At 33.0% G+C, this 17,388-nt stretch overlaps 4 protein-coding genes across 4 annotated transcripts; 2 read left to right on the forward strand and 2 right to left on the reverse strand.

The window, feature by feature from the left end:
* Window positions 1–4,390: 4,390 nt before the first annotated feature.
* On the reverse strand, window positions 4,391–5,619 carry CORC01_00023 (myb family transcription factor; the record flags this gene model as incomplete). The annotated part of the gene is made up of 3 exons (XM_022611681.1): window positions 4,391–4,409; window positions 4,494–5,374; window positions 5,443–5,619. 3 exons carry the CDS (start codon window positions 5,617–5,619, stop codon window positions 4,391–4,393), a joined length of 1,077 nt encoding a protein of 358 aa, XP_022481686.1.
* Window positions 5,620–10,361: 4,742 nt separating this feature from the next.
* On the forward strand, window positions 10,362–11,336 carry CORC01_00024 (uncharacterized protein; the record flags this gene model as incomplete). Its single annotated transcript, XM_022611682.1, has 2 exons — window positions 10,362–10,535; window positions 10,602–11,336. The coding sequence occupies 2 exons, from the start codon at window positions 10,362–10,364 to the stop codon at window positions 11,334–11,336; spliced, it is 909 nt and encodes a 302-aa protein (XP_022481687.1).
* Window positions 11,337–11,654: 318 nt separating this feature from the next.
* CORC01_00025 (metallo-beta-lactamase superfamily protein) lies at window positions 11,655–12,904 on the reverse strand (the record flags this gene model as incomplete). The annotated part of the gene is made up of 3 exons (XM_022611683.1): window positions 11,655–11,667; window positions 11,893–12,768; window positions 12,828–12,904. The coding sequence occupies 3 exons, from the start codon at window positions 12,902–12,904 to the stop codon at window positions 11,655–11,657; spliced, it is 966 nt and encodes a 321-aa protein (XP_022481688.1).
* A 1,375-nt stretch (window positions 12,905–14,279) lies between these two features.
* Window positions 14,280–16,424, forward strand: CORC01_00026 (glucose-methanol-choline oxidoreductase; the record flags this gene model as incomplete). Its single annotated transcript, XM_022611684.1, has 6 exons — window positions 14,280–14,609; window positions 14,664–14,705; window positions 14,780–15,665; window positions 15,743–16,189; window positions 16,258–16,323; window positions 16,375–16,424. The coding sequence occupies 6 exons, from the start codon at window positions 14,280–14,282 to the stop codon at window positions 16,422–16,424; spliced, it is 1,821 nt and encodes a 606-aa protein (XP_022481689.1).
* Window positions 16,425–17,388: the final 964 nt, after the last annotated feature.

Below are 17,388 nucleotides of genomic sequence, written 5' to 3' on the forward strand. Positions count from 1 at the left end.
TCCGTATTTATAATAAGTTATATTTATTTATTATTTTTAGTAAAATAAAGATTTTTTAAACGCTATTATTAATAATAATATTTATATCGTATCCGTTTATTTAAAATTTAATTTATAAATATTCTTTATTAAAAAGTATTATAATATATAAGAACTTATTTATTTTAAATACTTTTTATTATTTTTTTACGATTAACGTATTTAGTTTTTTAATATTTTAAAAGCTAATACTTATTCTTTTTTTATAAACCGTTTATAATTAATTATTAAATCAGGGCGTTTTTATCCTTTAGTAAATAAATATAATACGTTAATAATATTATAAATATCGTTTATTTTTTTATTAATAAATATTCTCCTTTTAAAAAACGATTTATAATTTTTAAATATTTTAATATTAAATTATATATTTAAAATATATCGATTATATAAATAGTTTTTTAAATCCTTAATAAGTTAATTTAGTTTTTTTTAAAAGCTTATAGATTTTTATTATTTTATTTATTTATCCGAATCGGTTTTTTTTTAATAATAAAATCATTAATATTAAATAATATTTTATAATTAATTTTTAATTAAGTACGTCGTTAAGCGACGTTATAAAGTTCGTTTAAATTATAAAACGATTATTAACTTATAAATTATTCATAATTTAATATATTAATATTATTTAAAAAGGGGTCGTAATTTAGTTTTTTAATACTAAATTTTATAAATATATTATTAATAATTCTTTTGTTTAAATTATTTAATTTAGCGCTTTTTTTAAACGTAAAAAAGTTTAGTTTTAAATAAAATATATCGTTTTTTATTATTATTTTAAATTATTTATATAATTATTATTATAAAATAATAAAGACTATTTTTATAATTAAAAGTCGGGGGATATAAACGTTTATTATATAATAAACTTTATTTAGTTTTTCGATACGTTAATAATAACGTTTTTTTAACGTTTAAAGTCTATATATTAAATATATAATATTTATTTTTTTATTAATTTCGTATTTTAATTAAAAAAGGTTTTTTTTTATTTTAATTTTTAGTCGTTTTTAAAGTCGTTATTAAAATAAAACGAATATTATTTTTACGTTTAATTACTTTTTTTTTAATAATTAGTTAATTTTATAATAGTTAATTAATATAATAATATAGTTTTTATTATAATTTTTTATTATTAAAAAGCGATATTCGTAATATTAAATTATTTTATTAAATATTCGTCGTATTATATAAATAGATTTATTTAAAATCCGTATTTTATAAGCTAGGATTTCGTTTTTTAATTAAAATAAGTCGTTTTTAATTTTAGTTATTATTTTTTTTTTAATTTATTTTTTATTTTTATAAAGGTTTATATTTATTAAAGAAAGTTAATAGGTTATACCCTAATTATTTTATATATAATTAAGAGTATTTAAATATACTTTTTATTATAATTTTTAATAATTTTAAGGCGTTTTTATTTACTTATTATAATAAAGGTCTTATTAAAAAGTTTTTTAAGATATTATTTTAATTATTTTTTATTATTTTAGTAAGTAAAGTAGTTATTATCGTAATATATAATTTAAAAAAGCGATTTATAAAGTATTTTTTTAGAGGCGATATTAATTTGTTTTTTAGGGATAAGTTATTATTAAATTCGCTTAGGTTATTTATAATTTTTAGTTATATATTTTAATTTATTATAATTATAATATTTGAATTTTTTTTTTAATAAGGTTAATTTCGTTTTATTATATTAAAATTTATAAGTCCGTTATATTATTTATAAATAGTAGTTTATTAATTATTATTTTTATTTTAACGGTATTTTTAATTAAAATTACGTTAAGGTTATTTTTAATATTTACGTTTTAAATTAGGTTTTTTTTGGTTTTTTTTTTTTTTTTTTTTTTTATTACTTTTTTTTTTTTTTTTTTTTTTTTTTTTTTATTTTTTTTTTTTTTTTTTATTTTTTTTTTTTTTGTTTTTTTTTTTTTTTTTTTTTTTTTTTTTTTTTTTATAAAAACGGTTATCGATTTTAATTATAAATTTAGTATATTAAAGGAAATTATTTAGTCTATCGAGCTTAATAAGTTTATTTTTAATTTTATTTTTTAATTTTTAATAAAATATAAAAATTTTAGTATTATTAATATAATTAAGTTAAATACTAAGGTATTTAAATTTAGTTAAATAGTTTTTTATTAATTTAATTTATTAAAATTACGAAATATTACGCTTGGTTTATCGTTTTTTATTTAAGTTTTAAAAAAATAATTTAAATACTTTTTTAAATTTTTTAAAATTATAATAAATATTTTATATTTTAGAAAAATATTTATTAAAAGTTTTTTTATTAAAATATTTTTTTTTAAAAAAGCTCGAACTATTTAAAAGCTTGTTTTTTAAAAAAGTTAATAGTATATATAACTTTATCGATTTTATTATTAAAATCTTTTTAATAAAAGTTTTAAAAGTTTTTAATTTAAATTAAGAATCTTATTAAAAGTAATAAGTATATTAAATTTAAGTTTTTATCGTCTTTTAATAAAAAAAGTAATAATAATATTAATAGTATTTTAAAACGTATTTACTTATTTAGTAAGTTTTAAAATCTTTTTATATTCGGCGTTAAGTTTTTTAAACGTAATATTAAATAGTTTTTATATATAAGCGATATTATTATCCGTTTTAACTTATATTTTTATTAATTTTTTATTATATTAAATAGCTTAGTTAATAATTTTATATATTTAAGCGTAAGTTATTTTATTAAAGATTACGTTTTTATTAAAATTATATTTAATATTAAATATTTCTATATCTTTTTTAGCTTAAGCGAGTTTAATATTTAAAACCTAAGGTTATTTATTTTTATTAAAAAAAGATTCGATAAATATCGTTTATACTATTTAATAAGTTTTTATAAAATCGATTTACTAAATAAAAATAATTAAAATATTACGGTTAATTAATCGTAATAAGGTTTATATTAATAAAAATTAAGGCTACGATATTTATAATAATAATCGTTATTAAAATAATTTTAAAAGAATTATTATTTATAAATCGTAAAATAAAAAAGCTTTAGTAATTAATTATAGTTTTATTAATAAAATTTTTAATAAAAATAGTTAAAAATAATCGTTAAATTTAATATAAAAATTAATTATTAAAAAAGTTATAAAAGTTTATCCTCGAGCTTAACTTAAGCTATTTTTTATATAAATTTTAATTATAAATATATTTTTTATAATATTTTATTTATTATTATCTAATAATTCTTTAAATAGTCGTTTATTTTATATTTTTATAATTATTTGTTTTATTTATTTATAAACGTTTATTTTTTATTTTATTATATAATCGTAATTATATAATTTACTTATAGTTTTTTTATTTTAAAAAGAGCCGTTTATATTTTTATTATTATATATATAGTATAGTAGCCGTCGTAAGTTTTATAAAATAAGGCCTTGGTTTAGTAATACGTATTAAGTCGTAATACTTTTTTATTAAATTATATTTTTAGTTTTTATATTATATAATAATATAAACTTTCTTTTAAATAATTTTAAATTCTTTTTTAAAAGTCTTTTAATAATTATATAAATAATTAAATTTAATTTTTGAAATAAAATATAATTATATAAATTATTTAGTTTATTATTTCTTTATAAAGTTATTATTATATATTTATAATAATAGATAAAATGCATTTCTTATATTAATAAATCGTAAAGAAAATTCTTTAAAATCTTATTTAATAACGTTTTAGAAAACTATTTTCTTTTTAATAAAATAAAATTATAACATTAAAATTAAGTAAGTTTATATTAAAATTAACTATTTATTTTACTAAGTAAAGAGCTTTTAAAATATATATCTAGTTCTTTATTCATAATAAATGTTAATTAAAGCGCTTTAATAATAAAAGATTTATTATTTATAAATAGGTAAACTAACATAATATTTATAAAATAATTACGTATTAAATATTTAAATGCTTAATAATTAAATGCATTTAAAAAAAGATATATAATTAATTAAATTACGTAGTTAATCAATAAAACATATTTAAAAGCTTTATTAAAATTATACGATTCTTGCTTAACATAGATTTTTAAATATTTAATTTTTTAAATATAAAGTTATAATTATATAAGACGTTTATTAACTAAACGTATCTCTATATTAGATTAATGGGGCTGTAATACACTTTCATAGAGCTAACGAAGAGCTGGATTAATAGATAATCCGCCGGAGAGAATAGCCGACCTAGCGCCATCCCGCCCAGAGTTTTTGCCCCATCTCAGGGATACGTAGTCAATACACAACTAAGTCAATTTGTCACCCTCAGACAAAAGAAATTATGATAAAAACAACTGTGGGATTTATTTCCCTAATCATATTTTTCTACACTGATAGATAAGGCAGTCCCAAAATTTGTTAGCTGTGTTAAGGCTGAAGCTAACTGCGCCTCATCGCATGTGAGTGATATTGACAATCGGAACTTTGTCGACTTTAGTGTTGGTGGTGTCTCATCGTGTGGTGCGAGTGATGTGAAAGGTGTCGATTTAGATACAGAGGTCTTGCTTCCCACAACCGCGTCATTGCACTCCGTGACCTGGTTACTTCCGTCCAGTGAATGTGCATGGGTATGTTGAGCGCATCCAGCGGTGTCTGAAAGGGTTTGATTTGCAGTGCTCATCGCGTCTGGGAGGTGAGATGTATTACGCTTATGTAGACTCTGCTGCTGTTCGTCAAAGAAGCAACCTGCGGGCAAGTTGAAGGGTGGCTCTGTAGCTTGGCCTCGCAGCAGAGCCGGGTCGAGCTGCAAATAATCCTCCATAGCTATGCCACTGCCCTCGTTCATGTCTGGAGTCGGAAGAACGCTCTCCTTCGCGTACTCGTACCAGGCTGTATTGTCTGGCATCGAAACATTAATCCCCTCCATCCTCACGGGCGGGGAGCCAATTGGCCCCGAGGGACGCGTATTCATGCCGCCGTCGTTTTGGGTGTCCATGTCGCTGCTAACGTCCTTGAGCCATGTACGTATTACTTTGACATTTTCTTTCACGGGTTCTGTTTCCTCTTCCCCTTCCGCGTCATCAGATCGCATGGATTCGCTGTTGTCGCTCGAATTGGATATGCTGACCACCTCAGAGTTTCTTAAATTCGCCTGAGCGTGAATGCTTTGCTGTGTTGCGTGTCCAGAGGATGGATTAGGGTGACTTTGGCGTGTTCGGCTTCTGTTCTCGTTCTTGACCCTCAAAGTAGAGTACCGATTCTTGAGTGCAAGAGTGGTCCTAGTTGGAGTGTGATAGCTCGCGATTTGTGCCCATTTGGTGCCGTTGGTCAAAACTTCGTGAAGGAGGTCTGCATCCTGGTGACACCAGTCAGTTTGCCCTGTCGTCATTTGTGTGGTCGGGAGTGCTTTGGGGGTAAACAAACCTCCTCTGGTGTCCAGTCGCAGTAATTGATTTTAGGGTCCAGGACGTGGTTCCAGTGACTTGAGCACTGATCTGCACTTCTTGACCCGACTTCAGCAGCCACCTTGGTCCAATTCGTGCCCCAGCGCTGGATAGCGGCAATCAGACGCTCGTCCTCGTTCTCGGACCAAAGGCCCATGGTCCTGCCGTCCGCGAGACTATTCCACCACCGCCGGCGGCAGTCTTTGTTGGATCTTCCAGGGACCGCCTTCGCAAGCTCGCGCCAACGAAGAGGTTGGTGTTGTCGTTCAGCTGATGAAATAACATGTCAATTGGTTACTCCACGGCGGGGTAACGAAAGTAGCTTTCCGCACGAGGACTGAAAGCTAATGGAGGGCCTTACCAGAAATCACTGCTTGGCGCAGAAACTCGTCTTCCTTACTTGTCCAACTTCTTCTTAAGCGAGCCATTTCAACCACAAGAACCGTTCCGGGTAAGGTAATACTTCGTTGCACGAGGTTACCTTGCATAATGTTGTTACGAGTAGGTGAGTTTAACCTGAGTAAAAAGTAAAATCTTTGATGATATTGCGTCCAGCATGCTTATCTTTTGTTCTACACTATATAGTCACGCGCCCACAGAGACCAACTACAGCGGGCGTAATACTGTCTCCCCTCTAAGAGTCATGTACCTATGCCGTGACGTGGCGAGTAGGGGGATTGGTCCGAATCAGCTAACGTAGCGTGCTGGAAGTGAACCCACAACCTCTCGACGCGGGCTGGAGGTATAATTATATTACGAGCAGGTCAGGGCCACCAACTGTGGCACAAAGCAAAAGCTTCGATAATGATGCCGCCGGCATCTTTATCCCCTGTTCTGCACTATACAGTTACGCGCCCACAGGGACCAACTGCAGCGGGCGTAACAAAGGTGTGGCAACTAGTTTAGCGTTCGGAACACCAGATGGGTTGAACGGGACGTGTCAGAAGTAGGGATAATTTTATGGTGTCTTGTATGTGACTATCGCTTGTTGATCTTGGAAATGTTCTGTATTGCTAGGTAATTCCACGGTGAAATCCCATCGAACCTGGGCTAACCCCGGTCGAGGCGATTTTTGGTGGATTTACGGTCTCTTATCGCAAGTCGTCATGACTCTCTGCTACATTAGACAGAACGGATACTATCAGAATGGAGAATCAATTGGGATCTGCGTGACTAGAGTTCAGGATTAATGTCGGATTGGAAGCCTAATTCGACCTCGAGTCAGCGCCAGCGCAGGGGCCATCTAAGCGTCTCTATATCAGCGTTCAACTGACGGTCCAACCTCCGGTTGAAACCTCTCTTTTCCACTTCACGAAGAGATCAATATGCGGTTAATTGACCCTTCGTCACCACGGTTCGAATCGAACAATCAGACCTGTGATACGTAAACCAACAATGAAAGCAAAGGGGAGTTACTTATATCAGTTAGGTTCTAATCCCAACGGCTACACCGGAGAAGCTACTGCACCAACGAACCCAAAACGTTACTTACGTCAGTTAGGTTCGAATCCTATCGGCGTTACCAAATGAGCTACTGCGCCAACGAACCCAAATATTACGAGCGGGTCAGGGCAACTAACTGCGGCACAAAGTAAAAGCTTTGGTAATGTCGGATTGAAAGCTTAATTCGACCTCGAGTCAGCGCTAGCGCAGGGGTGTTACGACCTAATATATTGGAAGGACGAAGAACCTACCCTCCTATCCTACGGCGGCTATTTTATTATATATATAATTGATATAAATATATATATATATTATCTTTATAAATTAAAGGAATTATAAATAAGCAGTATATAAAAAAAAATTAATAAGCGCTTTTTATAAAATTATAAGCGTTTATAATTTATTAAATTTATTAAATATTTATTATATTATGTAAATAATTATGAGTTTTTCTAAATAATTATTAATAAAAATATATTTTAGAATAAAAGTTAAATATAAAATAGTTTTAAACTAAGCTTTAAAATTAAATTTTTATAAATTTTTAATAATTAATTTTGAATTTAATTTCATATTGAATTTTATAATAGATTTTAAGTATTTTTAATAAAAATTTCATTTAATAAAATTATAATTAATTATAAAAGTTTTTTTACTTTATAATTTATAATAAATAGGTTTTAAAAATATTTTTATAAAAGATATTATTTAAAAGTATCGTAGCTTTAACTTTTATTAATATAAACTTTTATTATAATTAATTCAATATAATATTTTTATTAATTTTATTTAAAAAGTTAATTCTATAAAGATTTATTAAATAATATTAATAATATTTATTAATATTTTTTATTAAAAAAAAGAGATTTATATATAAAATTTATTTAAATTTAAAGTTTTTCTTAAATATATTAAATATTAAATATAATTTTTAAAAATAGTATTTTTTATAAGAAAAATTTATTTTAATATATTAAATTATTAATAAAAACGTTATATAAATAAAAGGTTAATAGAGTTTTTAATATAATAATTTTTAAATTAATAAAAGTTTAAATAAATAATAATAATAATAATATTTAAATATAAAAATTATTAATTAAAATATTTATGAAGTTTAAAATTAAATATAAAAACCTATATATTTAATATAATAAGTAAATAAATTTAAAAATACTATTAATATTATTTTTAAGTTTTTAAAAAAGAAATAATTAGATTTTAAATTAAATATATTTAATATTTATTATAATATTACTAAAGTATTAAAAAGGATTTTTAATTTAAATAAAAAAGTTATTTAATTTCTATTATAAAGTTTTATAATAAAATATAAAAATTAATATATATATTAATAACTTTTAAAATATATTAAGCTTTTAAATAATTTAAATTATTTTTAAATAAAGGTATTTAAAAAGTAACGTTAAATAAATATTAATATATTTTTAAAAGATCTTATAAACGTTTTATATTATTTATATTAAATAAATTTAAATAATAATTTAAATAAAATATAATATATTTTAAATAAGTTCAATTAATTTTAACTTAAAATTTAAATTTAAAAACTTTTATATTTAAATAAATTTTATAAATTATAAAAAGTTTAAATAATTTTAAAAACTTTTAAATAAATTTAAAAAAAAATTATTAAATTAATATATTTAAAAATATTAACTATTTATATAATTTCTTTTTGATATATTTAATTTATGAATTCAAATAATTATCTTTATAAAATAATATAAAACTTTTTAAATAAAATATAAAAATTTAATAATAATTTTAAAATCTATTTTAAATAATAAAATAGTTAAATTTAAAATAAATAAAAATATTTAATACATTTTTTTATATATAATATAATAAATTAAATAATTTAATTTTCTTAATAAAACTATTTTAAAACGCTTTTTAAATATTATAATCTTTATAAATAAAATTTATAAATTATAAAATTATTAATAATATAGAAAATTAAATTATAAAAATAAAATTTAAATATATTAGTTTATTTATTAAAACTTAAAAACTATTTTATATTCTATTTTTAAAATATTCTATTTTAATTTAATTTATTTTATTTATAAAAATAATTAAAAATTAAAATTTTAATATTTAAACTTTTTAAATAATTTAAAAATTAATATTATTTTATATAATAATTATTAATATAATAAATATATTAAAAATTAAAATATTAATATATTATAAAAATTAATAATTAATAATTAATAATTAATTTATTTTAATTTAAAAATATTTTTAAAAAACTTTATAAGCTTTTTAAAATAAAATTCTTTTTTTAATTAAAAAATAAATTTAATTAAAAAAAGGTTTTTATTTAAAGATTTAAAATTTTAAAAAATAGTTATTAATAATATATTAATTAATTATTAAAAGCTTGATATATACTATATATTAATATTTATAACTAATTATTTATAATTAATAAAAATATAAAAAATCTTTTTTTATTTTAATTTTAAACTTTAATTAATTGTATATAAAAATATATAAAGGATATTTAAAATAATAATTAAAATATTTAATATTTATATACTTTATATTTCTTAAAATAGTTTTATTTTTTTAAAATACTTTCAAATAGAAGTATACCTCTTGGGTATTTTAAAAAACTCTAAGTACTTTAGAAAACTCTATATACCCTATAGGGTTATATTAAGTATATATTTAAGTATAATTAAATGTATCTCGAATATTTTAAGACATTAAAATCTACGCTAAATATATTCATTATAAATTTTAATCTCTTATTAGCTTATAAGGCGTCTGTTTTGTTTTAAAGGGTAGTAAAGCCGTTGAGTTAAGGGAGCTTAGGAGGGCTGTAAGGTAGAAACGACCTTAGTCGAGCCCACCTTTCTAGTCCTTATTATTTTAGAAGTATATACACAAAGACGTTCAGAAATTAATTGAGACTAATCGCGCGTTGCAAAAAGATTGCGAGGAGAGAAAAGGCGTATTTGAGAGCGAACGAGAGCTCAGGGCCTCTTGGTTTGGCTTGACTTGAGTAAAACGCTCGGTTTCCTGAACTCAGTGCCTGCAGGGGCCAAATGTAGGGTTCAATCAGGGTCCGGACATAGGAAACCTAGAGAATTCCGTGACCCCGGGTTGGCACAAACGAGAAGGACAGGGTGGATAGCACAAGAGCAGCACCAAATGTAGTGCCGAATTTCAGCCGGCTAGCAGCCCTGAAGCCGTCAAAGATCTTGCCTGCGTCTTCATTCCACTTGGTAGCACCTAGGCAAAGTATGCCACTTGAATAGCATTCACATAAATTAAAGCACGACCATCTACTTCTGTCGACCAAGAGGCTCCATTACGGAGCGCATTCTGAGACTACCGCACACGTAGATTTAACCTCTTGAAAGCCAACCGGCCCTTCATTTTGAACTTTCAATAGTCTTTTTTCCTCGTGCCAACCTATACAATATGTCTACTCTTACCACCGAGGACTTCCAGCGGGGAGGTGCTGCGTACCCTAAAGATTGGCATTATGACAAGGATTTGCCTCAGGACCAAAAGAACATTGAGAAGACATTCAAGCTTTTGAGGGAATACAGCGGTATACCTGCGGACAAGGTTCAGGAGCATGTTCACGATATTGTAAGACGCATCTTTCGATGGCTTCTGGTTTAATATGATGCCAAAGCTGACTCGTTCACACCATAGAGAAGCAAGGCATGGGAAGTCTTCCCATACCCATGCATCGGGTCATGGCGCTTCTTGGCAGACTACATGGAAACGTTTCCTGAGTATCCTGAGATTCTCTCCCGTATCAAGTCAGGCGATGTCTTTCTGGACGCTGGATGCTGCTTCGGTCAGGTACTCCGTCACCTCCTCTATGATGGTGCACCTGCCGAGAACCTGATTGGCACGGATTTGTATCCCAAGTTCATTGAGCAAGGCTACGATCTGTTCAAGGACGAGGGCAAGTGCGGCCTTAAGTTCGTCACAGGCGACATGCTGGACCACTCAGACACGTCGCTTGACGTCCTAGATGGCAAGGTGGACATCATCCATGGCACATTTCTCTTCCACTTATTCAATCGCGAGGACCAGATCAAGTTGGCAACGCGCCTGGTCAAATTCTTCAAACCGGACGCCAAGAACGCGCTCATTGTCGGCCGTCATACAGGCCAAGCTGAGCCCCTGGATCCGTTTGAGACTTGGACTTTGGACAAGCTCAAGCGCTTCCTGCACACTCCATCCACGTGGCAGGCCTTGTGGGATGAGGTTGGTGAATTGACGGGGACGAAATGGGTGACCACTGCCGAGGTAGTGGACCTTAAGATTCTCGACATCGACGACAATTACTGGGCGAAGAGGAAGGAAGTAACGGGAGACCCGAACGCCCCCAAGACTTTGCGCTTTTGCCAATATCGGTATTCGGTGCGCAAGGTGTAAATAGGGGGAAGTATGGCTTGAGAGAGATGTCTTCTTTTGATGACATTCGCCATTTTTGGACATTGTGGAGGATGAGTGTGTTTTAGCGCTGTGGAAACGACACCAATCCATCGACAGATGGTCTGGAGAATCTGAGGTTGTTCGATTTCCAAAAATGCTTGTGGGACTTTGGACCAAAAAGGCATTGTCGTACAACGCCACATTCGCTCCAAGATAGGCCGAATACATTCTCCAATTCTCGAAACAAATCGTTTGCCAAGAGTCTCTTATGCCGATTTAAAGCTGATGACTGTGAGGAAGCTTGGTTTATTCTTTTTCCTAATCTGCACCGCTGGGATAGAGTCAGAACAATGTTGGAAGTCAAGCTGCACAAGCACATGGGCATTCAAAGATGTGTATCGGCCTGCGATTGTGTCATTTTTGAGGGTTATATAGGTCCCGACAAAAAGCCCAACGAGAGTCCCGCTTGATTCCGGATGTCTTCCACGAATTGATTCGTTCAGGGAACAAAGGAATTGTGTCTCGTATTGACACGTCATGAGCCATCACTACGAACACACTTTCCAGCCCATCCAGCTGCTGTATCTTACTAACAGTATCAAAGGACGCATCCTTGTCTGGGAAGATGACACTTGGAGCCGCCACCTGGAAAAAAGGGTCTGATTTGCTGGAGAGGCACGAATCCAGGAGGAGACCGGGACAAAGCGCCGCATCCTCGCCCAGGAACTGCTGCAGCTTCTCGCCAGATGGCAGTGGATAATCCGCGCTTGGCCGTAAAACACCGACATGGTGACACGCATCGGCCCCCATAAACACAAATGACGATCCCCCCTCCTCGTGAGCGGCAGTTGTGCGTGCCAAGGCGCAAAGATGCCCCACGGCATGGCCCGGCCCATCGAGGAGGTAGAAGGACCCGTCGCCAAAATAGTCCAAAGCATCAAACCGCCCAATCTTGAGACCTTTGTCAAAGGCTACCTCGACCACCGCACGGCCCTCGATATCTGCGTCGAGGACGATGGCGTCCGCGCGCGTAGGCCAGCCCGGCCACGTCACGGCGCGAACGCCGGGGCCGACTACCAGCGCCGTACTTTTGGGAAAGCGCGTCACGTCGCCGATGTGGTCGAAGTGATTGTGTGACCAGATGACGGCCGCGATATCGGTGCTACGAACATTGGTATGGCCGCTGTCTGCCGCCTCGTCCAACATGGTGGACACGTCAGTTCCTGGGGTTACGACCGTTGTGGCAGATATCAGGGCGACCGTCTTGGGGGCATAGTTGCGCCAGTCAGGCCGCGTGCCGAGGTCAAAGACTACATGCTCGCCAGTTCTGTTGTTGGAGACGAGGAAACAGTATATCGGTGCGTGTAGGCCAGTGAATCCGTCGACCTTAGGCCGCCAGAACAGTTCGGGATTGAGGTGAACGGTCGTGTTTCTATTTTGAGATATGTCAGTCTTTAGCCCCCCAAATTAAGGACAGAGCAGGCAACATACGTATCAATAACACGAACATCGACCGTAGTAGAGAACTCGGGGATGTTGGCCACCCGTGGGATGTCTGAGGCGGACATGCTGGTCTGGCTGAGGGAATGGTTCACCGTGAGGGCTGACAGCAGTAAACGAAGCGTCAATCCAAGGGTGAATATGGGTTTTGCATTGTTCTAGCTCGGGTATGTGCCATGACGATGCAGAAGCAACCGTGCCAGTCATGCATCTCTACAACTTCGTAGTCATATTAATCATGGTATCGGGCCAAAGTTTTAGCCCCTGTACAGGTATCTGTGGCTCAAGTAGACCAGGTGCGGTACATTTATCGCAGGCGAAAAACCGGCCATTCAGCATTTAATCCAGGGCTTCCTGTGGGACCGTCAGTCCCTACGATACGTGCCCAGGGGCTTGAACTTACCCATCCCACCATAGTAAGTTGAGGGTCGTGTCGAGGCAAAGGGTTAGAAGGGTCTATGGTCCAAGCAATATCACAAAGTGCCCAAGTTGTTATGGGGTTCGGCACCGGGTACGATCGCTACGCTCGTATTACACGACGAGTTCCATTCCCAAAAAGAGCCGTGTCATGATCCACTACCGAGCCACTGATGTGAGCTTGAATCAGCTTAGCCCGCGGAATCCACTGTACTGCAATATAATTGAATCAATAGAACTAAGTCAGCATCCCAGATATATGACTCGTCAGTCTACAACACAACACGGAGTGAATAGTACTTATTACGGAGCGTTCGGGATGCACTAGCCATGTGGGAGTTGCCGGCCGGCAAGTGGGTACGCAGCACGCTGCTTTCACAACTTCAACCTTGCATGCAACCATAGCTATCTATCATGTAAAGTAGAATCTCCACAACCAACTTAACTATTAAATTGAAACGATGTGTTTTCATCATAAAATAGGGTCTGTTGATGCCAAAACAAAATTACACCGACGTATCCGAAAAAGCATGGGCGCCATATTAATGAAGCTTTGAAGTTGTTGATCCGCCATGGCGTTGTTTGGTGGATGAAGAGTACTGGCTACTTACCTCTCTACTACTCTCCTTATATAAGGAAAGGTTCCTATGACCTTAGTAGCTGAGGCTTGCTATAGTAGAGGGAAATTTATTAGTACCTCATTTACTTTATCTACTTCTTTTCGAAGAAACCCGTATCTTCTCAGTGCTAAGTAAAATACCTTTGTGTTCACCTCTTAGGTTATCTCTATTAGGGTTACTTAGTCTGCTTTATTATGTACCTTGCTATTTATTGTACCTCAGATTCTGAAGCTTTGGTGCTCGGGCGACCCGTCTCCCTTTATAGCTACGGTCCATGCCCTAATTTACAGCAGTGTACTACGATGTCCAGGCCTTCCTAGACTACAATCTTTGTCAATAAATCTTTTTCTTCTACACATCGCCAACGTAATCTGCGTTTCCCTACTCTAGGGTACCTTCGGTCGTTATGCGTTCCCTCTCAAGCAACTCGTTTCTGCTTTCGATACTGCTGTTTCACAGCGGCAACCATGTTTTAGGTGCACCTAGTCCTAAGTCCCGTGCGGAATGCGCTCCAGCTGTGCGAACTTTTGACTATGTCATTGTGGGCGGTGGCACTGCTGGCTTGGTCCTTGCGAATAGGCTCACTGAGAATGCTGACATCGACGTCGCTGTTATTGAGGCCGGGACGAGTCCAGAGGATGTGGCAGGAAACTTGACTGAGGTGCCAGGCTACGCTGGCGAGCTGTACGGAAATGCCGCCCAGCTGGATTGGGGATTCTCGACCACGCCCCAGAAGGTATTCAAGGGACTTACACTTAAAGGTGTCATCAGTTACTAACACACTTATCAGTCTCTTTTGAACCGAACGCTCACGTACTTGCGGGGCAAAACGGTAGGCTTCTTCCACTCGTAGATTCTCTAGTCTTGGGGAGAAAGAATACCAGTGACTGATTACTCATTCTACAGCTCGGCGGTAGTGGCGTCTTGAACTTCATGAACTATGGACAGACCTGCAAAGGTGCTCACCAGAAGTGGGCCGATGTTGTCGACGACCAGTCTTACACCTACGAAAACATGTTGCAATACTACCATAAGGCCATGAAGTACTCCCCACCGAAGGCCGGTGCTCGCTCAGCCAATGCCACCGCCTCGCTCCCCGCAGCGGACGCCGCGATCAATGGAACACTGCCTATTACTTTCGGAGCGTACGTACAGTCTTGGAGCACCTGGGTCGCTTTGGGTCTCGAGGCCATCGGCATCCCCCAAGTCTCGGCCTTTGTGGATGGCAGCAATCTAGGGTGGGCCTGGAACCTCTATACCATCGAATCGCCAAAGGCTACTCGATCTACCTCGGAGACTGCCTACCTGCACCCTGTTCTTGGGCGTCCCAATCTCGCTGTTTTTGACTATACGTTCGCTCAGCGCATCATATTCGATGACCAAAAGACTGCCACAGGCGTCGAGGTAACCTCGACAACTACCAACTGCTCATACACAATCTCCGCGGACAAGGAGGTCATTCTCTCGGCAGGCGTTTTCCAGTCACCCCATCTACTGCAGGTCTCTGGCGTCGGTCCCAAGGCCGTTCTGGAGCGATACAACATTAGCGTGGTTGCCGATCGGCCCGGCGTGGGCCAGAACATGCAGGACCAGGCCACCACACTCGTCATGTACCAAGTCGACCTCATCACCAACACGCGACTGAGCCAAGATCCCAACTACGCCGCCGCAGTTCTGGAGGAGTACAAGGCCAACCGCATGGGGCCCTTGACCGCCCCGGGAGGCGACCTCTTCGGACTAGAGAAGATACCAGAGGAATTCAGGACCGGATTCTCGCAAGACACCAAGGCCTGTGAGTAACAATAACCGGAATCCGAACAAACCCCGTCAAAACTCTGCTGACACGTGCCCTCTGGCGTAAAGATCTAGACGAACTGCCCGCAGATTGGCCCGAGATCGCCTACGCCGTCTACCCGGGCGGCGCCACACAGCCAGAAGCAGGGGCCAACTACGCCATGATGCAGGCGTGGTCGATGGTCCCTCGTTCTGTCGGCTCCGTTACGATCCAGTCAGCGGACATGGCCGTGGCGCCTGTCGTCGACCCCAACTTGTTCAGCTCTCAGACGGACGTCGAGGTCGCGATTGCCGGCCTTAAGCGCATACGCCAGGCACTCAACAGCTCCGCCATGGCCCCTATCCTGATTGGTGATGAGCTACTCCCCGGCCCGGATGTCCAGAACGACGACGAGCTTGCCTCATTTGTGGCTCAGTCGGGCAGCACCATCTATCATGCCGCGGCGACTAACAAGATGGGCAAGACCTCAGACCCTGATGCAGTCGTCGACAACCGGGGACGAGTAATCGGGGTCCAGAGATGTAAGTCCTCAATTAGCCTTCCAGGAAACAAAATACACAGTCTCAAGGCTTGAACTGACATCGAATAGTGAGAGTGATTGATGGTTCTGCGTTCCCTTTCCTGCCGCCAGGGCCCTCACCTTATACACAAGTTTGTATGTTCAATCATTAGATAACTAGAAGAGTTTTATTGCTGACCCGAATAGTCATCTTGGCTGAGAAGCTCGCTAATGATATCAAGAACACTATCTACTAAGAGTAGTACATAAAGAATATCTCTAGTTTTTTGAAATAAGCTTTTAAGCTTACTATTTTATCAAATCTTTTTGATATATTGTCATAGCTATTTAGCTTTAATATATTTTTATAACTTAATTATTAATTTCTTAAGCTATAAAGCTTTTAAATTTACTTTATTTAATTAACGCTACTATAAACACGCTTAATATTTATTTTATTTCATTTTCTTTTTAAAAAAATACTTTAGTATTTTAAATAAGCTTTATAAATTTAAATAAAGATTTAAAGAAACCTTATTAATTTAATAAAATAAAAAACTTTTAAAATGGTTGATAATATTTGATAATCTTTATAAAAATTAAATTTATAAATTTTATTTAATATTATAAGTCTACGAGACTAAATCCTTTAAAAAAAAGATTCAATATTATAGTTTATTATATAGAAAAAACTTAGGACTTATTTTATTATTTTATAACACTTATTTTATTTTATATAGAGTTAATATTAAAATTAATGTATTATTTTTATAAATAAAACAAACTTAAAATATGAATTAAATAATAATAATTAACGCTGATTTTAAATCTAAATAATTTAATACAATTTAAAACTTTTCAAAGTTAAACAATTATCTTAAAATAAAATAATTTAAAAAAAACTTCAAAAAACTAAAAGATTTATCTAAGATTAAAATTCATCTAAAATATAAGTTTTCAATTAAATTTTAAAATAAATTTCTATAACTTTGTTAATAATTAACTTTTTTTAAAATTTATAATTATTTTTAATTATTTTTATTAATAATTTTAACAATTTGTTTTAATTAATTACTTAATATTTATTATTTTTTAATTTCTTAAAATAGCCTTTTTAAAAAGTTTTAATTATAATTATTATTTATAGGTATTATAACCCCGATTTTAATTAATATAAACCCTTATTACGATTAGCTAGCTGTATAAATATATTTATAACTA

The sequence above is a fragment of the Colletotrichum orchidophilum genome (assembly GCF_001831195.1).
Source record: "Colletotrichum orchidophilum strain IMI 309357 chromosome Unknown Scaffold_1.1, whole genome shotgun sequence".
NCBI lineage: Eukaryota > Fungi > Ascomycota > Sordariomycetes > Glomerellales > Glomerellaceae > Colletotrichum > Colletotrichum orchidophilum.